A 10,779-nucleotide genomic window follows, 5' to 3' on the forward strand; every position below is an offset into this window, starting at 1 on the left:
CAGACTAGATTCTGAGTCCCTCTCCATTGGAGGGAATGTATGCCTGGTACTGAGCCTAAGGCTGGAGAGGTTATAGGCCCTAGTGGAGAACATCTAATCAAAGTGCCTTCTAAATAATTGTATTTATACTCACAGAACAGTGCTGTTCTTAGCCTGGGTCAGAAAAGTTTCTTTTAGCAGAGGTCGAAAGTTAATGTAGAGGCTCACACATGGGCAAAGTACTGAGAATAAATGTTTGTCAAATGCTGAGTCCTAAATGGAACATCAGTACCTGCTTCAAAGCCCAGAAACACCACCAAAGGTGTGTGGGGGTTGTTGAGTGCCAGAAGATAGAGAGGAGTGCCCTGAAACACTGTTTTCTGGAAGTGGCATGACCATCCCAGTCACCAGCTCACAGCAGTCATGACCAGCTGTACAAAAACAACCAAGATGTGGGAGTAAAAGGGGGACAGTCGAGGATAAGCAAGTTATCAAGAGAGGGAAGGGAGAAGGAAGGGGATGGGGCAAGAATGATCACAAGCAGTCTGTATTTTTACATTATCAGTAGGAAAACACAAATGATCAGAAGCATATATTATAATGTACAAGAATAAATAAGATGGCCATAAAGCTCCACTGTGGGTATGTCCTACATTTTCTGTATCCGTTTGTTGTTGGTCATCCAGGTTTGTTCATTTTCTCTCTGTTGTGAATTGCACAGCTGTTTAGAAACATGGCTGTGCAAGTGGCTCTACAGTGTATTGACCTGCAGCTTTTGGGGACATACTCAGAGTAATATGGCTGGGTCATACAGTAGTTCTATTTTTAGGTTTTTGAGAAACCTCCATCTTGATTTCCATGGAGGCTGTACAAGTTCCCAGTGAGTATGGGTTCTTCTTTCTCCACATCCTTGCCAGCTTTAGTTATCGTATATTCTTCTATTGATAACTGGCTGTGAGGTGGAACTTCAAAGCAGTTTTAATTTTTATTTCCCTAATGACTAAGGTCATCGAACATTTTGCATAATACTTATTGGCTTTTTGTATTTCTCATTTTGAGAATCATCTGTTCAGTCATTAGCTCATTTATTGATTTGGTGAGTTTTTCTCTTTGGTGTTCAGTTTTTTTAGCTCTTAGTCTATGCTAAGTATTGTTTTATTTTATTTTTGTTTTTTTTTGAGACAGGGTTTCTCTGTGTAGCCTTGGCTGTCCTGGAACTCACTTTGTAGACCAGGCTGGCCTCGAACTCAGAAATCCTCCTGCCTCTGCCTCCCGAGTGCTGGGATCAAAGGTGTGCGCCACCACCGCCTGGCTACTAAGTATTGTTTGATGTATGGTTGGCAGAGCTTTTCCCAGGCAGTATGCTCTGCAGAAACCTTTTACTTTCATGTAATATCATTCTTGCAGTTCTTGGGATTATTTTCTGTGCTTTTGGAGTCCTCTCAGAAAGTCTCTGCTTCTGTGTATGGTTCAGTGTAGGCAAGGTTATCATAGTTGTTAGTAACTCACAGCAGTCTGAGAATGTGTGCATCTTCCACATGCATACATACCTAGGTAGTCAGAAGGACAAGCTCCTAAGTGGAGGGTGCCTTTGGGACAGTGGCAGTCTAACTTTATCTTCCTGATCCCCATATCCTTATATACTCTTCCAGGAGAGGTGAGTACTTTATAACTAAATTCTTTAAAGTGGAACGTCATTTAACTAATATAGTTGTCTCCATGGTGTTTTGTAGCAATAGGTAGTAAATCTGAAAATGTTTGGTATTCATCATCAGATAACGTTTTCCTTTTTTCCTTCCTTCATTTACTATTTATTTGTTTATTTGTTTGTGTATTTATTTATTTGAGACAAGGTATGTAGCATTGGCTGGCCTGGAGCTCACTGTGTGAAGCAGGCTGCCCTTAAACTCATAGCCTGCCTCTGCCCCGTAAGTGCTGGGATTAGGGGTGTGCATCACCACACCTGGGTTACTGTTAACATTTTTGAGATTTATGAAAAGCAGAAATTGTTAGTGTTTTAAAAGAATATTAGGACCAACTTGATAAAAAGAAAACCCTATTGCTTATGCCATTAAAAAGATCATTTATTAAAAGCGTGGGAAGACCGGGTGTGGTGGCACACGTCTTTAATCCCAGTACTTGGGAGGCAGAGGCAGACGGATTTCTGAGTTCGAGGCCAGCCTGGTCTACAAAGTGAGTTCCAGGACAGCCAGGGCTATACAGAGAAACCCTGTCTTGAAAAACAAAAACAAAACAAACAAAACAAAAAAAAGTGGGAAGATAGGCCACTTTAGGTATACACTATAGATAGGTATACATCTTATACATCTTTAATCCCAGCACTTGGGAGGCAGAGGCAGGTGGACCTCTTGAATTCAAGGCCAACCTGGTCTACATAGTGAGTTTCAGGATAGCCAGGGCTATATAGAGAAAGACTATCTCAAAAAATTTTTAAAAAAATTAAAATAATTGAGTAATTAAAAAAAGTAGAAAGATATGATTTACTTTTAATTTCAGTATATATAAGTCAAATAAAGTCTCTTAATAAAATTTAAAGTCTTAAAACTCTGTAGAAACATATGAGAGGGAAAAAAATAAGTATTTGAATAACAAAATCGTAATTCATATTGCATAAAGAGACCATGAGTATTAAATCTCCCAGCCTATTCAGTTTGTAGATGATTCTGGGCCACAAGAATGGAAATGAATTTCCTGAAAACACAGATTTAGACTAGAGACCCTGCTTCCTGAGTAAATGTATGTTCTACCTGGGCATGGCAGTATACACCTGCAGCTGCACTGTGTGGGGCTGAGGATCCAGGCAGTTCACACCTGCAGCTGCAGTGTGGGGGGCTGAGGATCCCTGCAGTACACACCTGCAGCTGCAGTGTGAGGGGGCTGAGGCTCTCTTTAGCTCAGGAGTTTGATGGCACCTGTTGCAAAAGCAAACACCTTCTCTCTAAGCATGTTCTATATTTTGAATCTACTTTCTATAGTTAAAGAAAAGAATAAAGACGTTTATTTTTTTAAAATAATTAATAAGCACTAAATCCTCAATATTCTTTTTTAATGCAAGAAGAATTCTTCTAAATGTATTTTTTCACTCACGTCTGTTTTTTTCTGCTTTTTGGAAGAAGTGATACACCTGTTGAGGCCCAGCAGCCTGTGAGCAGTGAACCCATGTGCCAGGGGTCAGGGTTAGAAAAAGAGCCTGCAAATGGAGCACAGAACCCAGTTCCAGCTAAGCAAGAAAAAAACGAGGTAATATTTATTGGATGCCATGTGCTTCAAAGTTATACTCTTTGTAAAAATTAATAGAATTGGATAAAATTTAAAAGATTTTTAATATTTTGAAGTAGTACAAAGATTTTAGATATTCTTATTGGATTATTTTCTAGCTTCTCCCCAAGAATTTATAGTATGTTTAGCTGTCATCAAGTATTTTTTAACTTTTAAGTAGAGGAATTTATAAAAATAATCTGCAGTGCCACATATTGGCATTGCATGACTTAAATAATTGACTTTGCATTAAATGTGGCTAATTTTCATTTTAAAGGCATGTACTGTATAATAAACAAATTTTATAATATAGAGCAATACTTTTATCTAAACCCTAAGACTCCATTTTTATGTTTCTGACAGGAAATAGATTATAAATTTTCGACTTGAAGAGGTGTTACATGTGATTTTTTTCCTTTTTTTAAAAAAAGTAATTATTTGTGTATTTGTGTGTGTGTGTATTTGTGTGTGTGTGTGTGTGTGTGAGATGCATGCAAGTGCACATGCCGCAGTGCAAATGTGTAGGTCAGAGGGGAATCTGTGGGAGACAGTTCTCTCCAGAATCAAGCTCAGCTTGTCAGGCTTATATGGGAGCTACCTTTATCCTCTTGTCTATCTCTCCAGCCCCTAAACAATTGTTTCAGTGAATGAATGGTAAATAATGAGACTGAAGAGGAATTTAAAATTAGCTATTACTCATGAAAGCACATTTTAGCCCAGTTTTTGGGCAAATATGTTTCTATCTATAGAAACCTATTATATGCTCAGTATTAAATATGTTTAATAAGGTTAATATTTTCGCTAAATAGTAATACAGTCTTTAAAAAGGTATCTAATTTAAGTAATGCCAAATTTATCATTATCTACATGTATATTCCCTCATTATTACTGTCAGTTTGCATGTTTACGTTGAGCTAGTCGGGAATGGACAGTAACCAGTCACTTCAGTCCAGAGTAAAGCAAAGAGACCTGTCATCGGGGACGATTAAGATGTTGATGCTAGGTTATTTTTCATAGAGTAATGTGATTTTTAAATTGTTCTAATTGTAATTTTATTCAGCATTATGAAAAACCATAATTCAGTAATGGTCTTTTCAACAATATGTATTGTTTTTCTAATATTTTTAAGCTTCGAGATTCCACTGAACAATTTCAGGAGTATTACAGGCAAAGATTGCGCTACCAGCAGCATCTAGAACAGAAGGAGCAACAGCGGCAGATATACCAGCAGATGTTACTTGAAGGAGGCGTGAACCAAGAGGATGGTCCTGATCAGCAGCAGAATCTTACTGAACAATTCCTTAATAGGTCTGTTGTCTGTCTCTGTAAATAAGAGATTTGTTTAAAGCTGTCCGAAGTGCACAGTGAGGGCTAGGGCTGGAGAGGTGGCTCACCATTAAGATTACATGATGCTTCTTAGGGAAGATCCGGGTTCAGTTCCCACCACGCACATAGCGGTACGCAAAGCTCCTAACTACCTGCAACTCCTCTTTTGGCCTCTTTGAGCATCAAGTAAACACAGGGTGCACATATGTACATGTAGGAAAACATTCATGTGTATGAAATAAAGCTTTTAAAAACATGCAGTATCTGCTACTTTTCATGTAGTTTGGAATTTTCAAGATTTTAGAAATTTTTTGTAGTGTAAAATTACATACTGTCTTTCAGTTACAAACCTATTTTTGTCTTTCTACCCTGAGTAGCTACAGCTGCAGGGTGGTGGTTCAGCTCATGGCTGGAAGCTTGTGGGCTGTGGGTATCCCATTTTTACCCAAGGTAGATGAGGATATAGGAGAAATTACTCTGTTTCTTTTCTGTTTAAATTCTAACATTTTATGTGCTAGTGTTTTGTCTCTGTGCCTGTCTGTGTGCCAGAGCATGACTAGTGGTCACAGAGGCTGGAAGAAGCCATTGGATCCCCTGGGTCTGGAGTTACAGACACTTGTGAGATACCATATAGGTGCTGGGAATTGAACCCAGGCCTTCTGGAAGAGCAGCCAGTGAGGAGAGCCAACTCCTCTATGTTGTCTTCTGGCCTCCACAAACATGCTGAAGCATATGCACACACACCCTTAGTTATTAATTAGTAATTAATTAATTCTGCTTTTAAAAAAAAGGACAGGGTTTCTCTATAAAGTCCTGGCTATTTTGGAACTCACTCTGTAGACCAGGCTGTTCTTGAATTCACAGAGATCTGCCTGCTTCTACTCCCTGAGTGTTGGGACTAAAGGTGTGTGTGCCACCACCACCTAGCACGATCAAATTCTAAGTCCACAGGATATTAAGGTCTATATTGTGTGTACTTGTCCTGTGTGCACATGACTTGCACATCAATTTTTGTTATTCTCTTAATAATGCTGCACCAAAATTTTACATTCTTGATTGTGTGCTCAGTATTATACTTGGCACCAGTGATTGGGCGCTTAAAGGTCTATTCTGTCTAGCCTTCATCCTACCCTACTTCAAGAGACTGGGCTATAGAATGAGAACCAGTCTCAGAGAGAGAGAGAGAGAGGGAGAGGGGAGAGAGGAGAGAGGGAGGAGAGAGAGGGGAGGAGAGGAGAGAGAGGGAAGGGGAGGGGAAGAGAGGAAAGAGAGGGAGGGGGAAGGGGGAGGGGGAGGGGAGGGGAGGGGAGGGGAGAGCAGAGAGGAGAAAGACTCTAAAATGACAATCAGACTGATGTGAGCATTTTGGAGTCTCTTTACACTTAATGTCCAGATTTACTTAGGTCTTTTGGGTGGGGGCATATCACAGGATTAATGTTTCACAAAAAAATAATTTCAGAAATTCTTTCTAATTAAATTTGTACCTAATACATAGTTAATAAATATTGATTTTCTCCTAATTTTTGTTATACTTTTGTTTTGGCTTTTGAGTTGTCTCTGTGTACTTCAGGTTAGCCTCAGCCTTGCAAGTCCTGGCATGATGATAGGCATTTGTTAGTATGCCTGTCTTCTGTAAAAGACTTTAAAAACCAAATACACATACAATGGTTAGTAAAGGGAAGTGAAAAAGCACAATGAATTACCATACTTCAGTAATCATACCAATTGTGTTAGTCTTCTTTTATGTTGACTCTTGACTGGAGAGTGATCTTGGGTCAGTCTGGACTTAAGCAGTTTTTGATGGTCTCACTGTGCAGGTTAGGCTGGTCTTCTCCTGCCTTAGCACCCCTCACGATGGATTACAGATACACACCATCAAGGCATCTTAGATCTAAGAGAGCCTAGTACCATCTTCTTTGTGCCTTCCATAAGCCTGAGCTTCTGAGGAGTCAGGCTATGCAGATGGAAGGATTGTTTAGAGAGAAATATTGAGGGCACATTTTTAGTTCTCTCTCCAGTGCCCCATCAGAGTCTGGCAGATGATAGTTAAACGGTGAGTGAATGAATACAGAGCTGAGTAATAGGATACCTCTTGACATGTGTGGTCTGCGCTTATCATCCATGTCTTAACATGTTGACAGGATGTTTGTAGAGATAAATGAAATGAAGACAGCTTATTTTGTTAGAGGAAAATTTGATACCTTGATATTATTATTGACAATATTTGGAAATTATGATTTTTTTTAATTCAAAGCATCACATATGCTAAGCAACAACCACCAAACCTGTCTCCTTTACCGTGTGACACTGTGGGAAATTTGGATTATCTTTTTTAGTATCTTGGTTATGTCTTCAGTTGATGATGAGTGTTATTTTATTAAAAAATTTCCCCTCGATTATATATATTCACAAGTTTGACTTTTCAAGCTTTAGACATATCATGAATGTTTTAAAGTACATTTTTGAAAAAACACTTGTGTTGTTCACTTCTATAGGTCTATTCAGAAGCTTGGCGAATTAAATATTGGGATGGATAGTCTTGGTAATGAGGTGCCAGTACTCAACCAGCAATGCAGCGGGAGCAAAAACAATGGATCAAATAATTCCTCTATGACTAGTTTCAGTACACCACCCCAAGATTCCAGTCAGAGGTTAATACATGATACTGCCAATATTCACACAAGCACTCCTCGTAATCCTGGATCAACGAATCACATCCCTTTTCATGAAGAATCACCTTGTGGAAGCCAGAAGTAAGTACTTGACTATAAAACCTGAAATATTAACTTCTTACTGTAGTGATAGGAACATTGGAGCCTTACAGAATTGAGGGCTGCTCCCAATTTCTCTCTGACCTGCCTTCTTTTGTCTGTTTTCATCTCTTTATAGTCGTCTTTCCTGCCTGGTGTCTTTTTGCTCCCTCACCAGTGCCAGGGCAGTTGTGTCCTGAGGCTTACTGAGTCTTTAGTGTTAGACTTCATTTTGATTTTTATCCCTGTACCTTTGACATTCAACAGATAATTTCACAGACTTTTAAAGAACAAGAGGGTGTTTTTACAACACGTTAGAGTGATTATAGGAAGACAAATTTTGGCCACCGTGAAAAGCATTATAGCAGCTAAAGACTTTGCATATTCATGTTTTCACTAGTTAGAACATTTTTATCTTCCTGTCACTAGTAAACAGGGGTTAATTTATGCAGTGAGAAGTGTCAAGAGGTGTCTTCTTGCATCACCATAAAATACTTCTCTTGTGTGGTTAATTTAGAAATGTCTAATTTCCTTTTGAGACTTGTGTACTTGTAGGAATTCACCTTGTAATTAATGTCATATTCTACTTTTGTAACTAGGATACTGGATCCCAGGCTGTTGCACAAATGTCTATGAGTAGAGATAGGAGCTAAATCTTAAAGTTAAGCTTTATTCAGAGGGCCTGTGATCCAAGAAGACAGCAAGTTAATACCCTGACCTCCATATGCACAGCATTGCACACACCTATGCATGCACACACACAAATAAATGTAAAAAACAAAACTGTCTCAGTATTTTAAAAAGCATCCAGTGATTTGTTGTCTTCTTTCTCTCTGGGACATTTCTGACTCCAGCATCGTTCTTGCTTTTACTTACTGACTTTAAGCCATTTAAAAAACAAACAACAACAAAACAGGCCTAGAAAATTCTGGGACTTTCCTCATCTTCCTGGGGTGGTCTTTTCCTGTGTTGGATCCCTGTCTGTAGGATCTCATGTAGTTCTTTGAAAAGGGATATGTGCCGGGCGTGGTGGTGCACGCCTTTAATCCCAGCAGAAGCAGATGGATTTCTGAGTTCAAGGCCAGCCTGCTCTACAAAGTGAGTTCCAGGACAACCAGGGCTATACAGAGAAACCTTGTCTTGAAAAACCAAAAAAAGAAAAGAAAACAGAAAGAAAAGGGATATGTGTCAGAAGTAGTTTCTCAGACCCTGTATGTCTGCCGGTGTCTGCTGTGTTTCAGTGTCGGCATAGAGTTGGGATCATTTCTCAGTATTTAAAGTCCTGCGACATGATATTCCGGTTTCAGAGCTCTTATGAAGAAATCCAATGTCGTTTTGATACTTGATCCTTTGTGAAAGGCCTGTTGCTTTTTCTACTCTGAAATTTTTAGGTGGTTTTCTTTCCTGATGTTCTGTAATTTCATTCTGTTAGGTCCTCCATGGACCTCCTAAAACTAGAAACTTAAGTTTTAGCAGGTTAGAAAAAGGGTGTAGTTATTTCCTCACCTCTGGTCTCTATTGATCCCCCACCCCCGTGTGATGTTCCCATTTTCTAAAAATTTACTTTAAAAAAGCACTCCATTTTTTTTTCTGACCTGAAATCCTTGTGTCTATAAAGAGTGTAATTATGGTTTTAGATGTGGGGCTTTGTTCTATGAAGTGCTGCTCTTTCCTCACTTCCTTCGCTATCTCCCTTTTATGAGAAGTGCTTTTGCTTCTTTGTGTTTGGAAGCCTCTGGCTGTCTGTAATTCCTGAGGAGTTTTCTTAAGTAATTAGAAAATAGCTGCATGCGCTCACGACTTGTCTGTTCTTGGCCTTACAAAAAACAGATTAAATAAATACGCTGTTCTATGAAGTGATAACTGTCAGTTTCAGTTATTTTTTTCTCCAGATAATTTTCCTAAAGAGTAATTTCCAGACTTGTGCTTGGGGTAGAATTAATAGGCATTGTAGGCAGGACTGTGGGACAAGCCGAGGAAAGGTTCTCGATCCTTCCTGTACAATGTAGAGACTTGACCCTCTTTTCTTACCTTCTCTCTACATCTCTCCTTTGTATCACCAAATCCAGGGCCCTTAAGTGGCTCCATATAGTAGCTTTGAATGGAGATATTCAAGATTGTTTGCTAAGAGAAAAAAAAAAAGATTGAAAGGTTAAGTTAACTTAGTTTCTGTTTCCAGTTTCACAGTAAGCTTTATTTGAATGTCTATCCACAGCTCATCAGAACATTCTGTCATTAAGCCATCACCTGGAGATTCTTCAGGGAATCTATCAAGGTCAAAAGGGGAAGAGGTAATGTTTTTTGAGAAGTTTCTGTTTGTATATGTTACAAAGAAAAAAACATATTTTTTTTTGTGAGACAGGGTCTCACTGTGTGTGTAGCTCTGGTTGACATGGATCTGGCCTCAAAGCCCCAGAGATCAGCCTGCATCTGCCCCCAGCATTAAGATTAAAGGTGTGTGCCACTACCATCCTGCTGCAAAAATTCTTGCTTCAAAAAACTATAGAAATGGTCATTGTTGATCTCAAAATAGTTGGATAGAGCTCATGGACCTACATGTTAGAGTGATTATAGGAAGACAAATTTTGGCCACCGTGAAAAGCATTATAGCAGCTAAAGACTTTGCATATTCATGTTTTCACTAGTTAGAACATTTTTATCTTCCTGTCACTAGTAAACAGGGGTTAATTTATGCAGTGAGAAGTGTCAAGAGGTGTCTTCTTGCACCACCATAAGATATTTCTCAGGTGTGGTTAATTTAGAAATGTCTAATTTCCTTTTGAGACTTGTGTACTTGTAGGAATCAGCCTTATAATTTGCCTTCAAAAACACATTTTGGGATCAGTTGGGATGGCTGGGTCAGTGGGGACCAGTGCTCACCACCAAACCTGATAAACTGAGCGCAGCCCCCAGGACCCACATGGTAGAAATAGAGTACTGACTGCCAGATGTTGTCTTTTGACTTCCATGTGCATATGTGCACCTCCCCCCCACACACACAAATAGTTAAGTGAAAACACAGTTGTAGATATTCATATTAATGACCTAGGTGACCTTGACTTCTCAAGCTGAGACTACTACTCTCTGAACTTTATAGTAGCTTTGTTGAGATTATATTGGTATTTCTACTGGGCCTTTCATCTCAGTATGTTGTGTGCTCTGGAATCAGATATTTTTTTTTCTTAATAGAATATTCTATCTTGGTTTCTCCAGCTCAAAATGTAACCCCATAAATAAAGATATGTTTTCAGATGTCTGTAGAGGTCAAACAGGAAATAAATTAATAGTGTCCACCATTTTCATAAGTATTCAGGAATATTTGTCCCTTGTACAAAGAAATGGAAAGTACTGGTGTTTCCAGTTTCTTAAGAAAAGCTAGTATCTGCTGGGCGTGGTGGCGCACGCCTTTAATCCCAGCACTCTGGAGGCAGAGGCAGGCGGATTT

At 39.1% G+C, this 10,779-nt stretch overlaps 1 protein-coding gene across 6 annotated transcripts in view; it reads left to right on the forward strand.

Annotated features, from left to right (window-relative positions):
• Positions 1-10,779, forward strand: part of Wdr47 (WD repeat domain 47) — a 53,827-nt gene that overhangs the window by 28,460 nt on the left and 14,588 nt on the right. For 4 of the 6 annotated variants that reach the window (XM_021158957.1, XM_029475342.1, XM_029475341.1 and 1 more), the window contains exons 6-9: positions 3,114-3,240; positions 4,388-4,566; positions 7,080-7,337; positions 9,550-9,625. In XM_021158957.1, the coding sequence (XP_021014616.1) occupies positions 3,114-3,240; positions 4,388-4,566; positions 7,080-7,337; positions 9,550-9,625 (640 nt within the window). The remainder of the gene's footprint in view (positions 1-3,113; positions 3,241-4,387; positions 4,567-7,079; positions 7,338-9,549; positions 9,626-10,779) is intronic. The other 2 variants (XM_021158958.2, XM_029475340.1) reach the window with 1 other exon arrangement.

This window comes from Mus caroli, chromosome 3 (assembly GCF_900094665.2).
Source record: "Mus caroli chromosome 3, CAROLI_EIJ_v1.1, whole genome shotgun sequence".
NCBI lineage: Eukaryota > Metazoa > Chordata > Mammalia > Rodentia > Muridae > Mus > Mus caroli.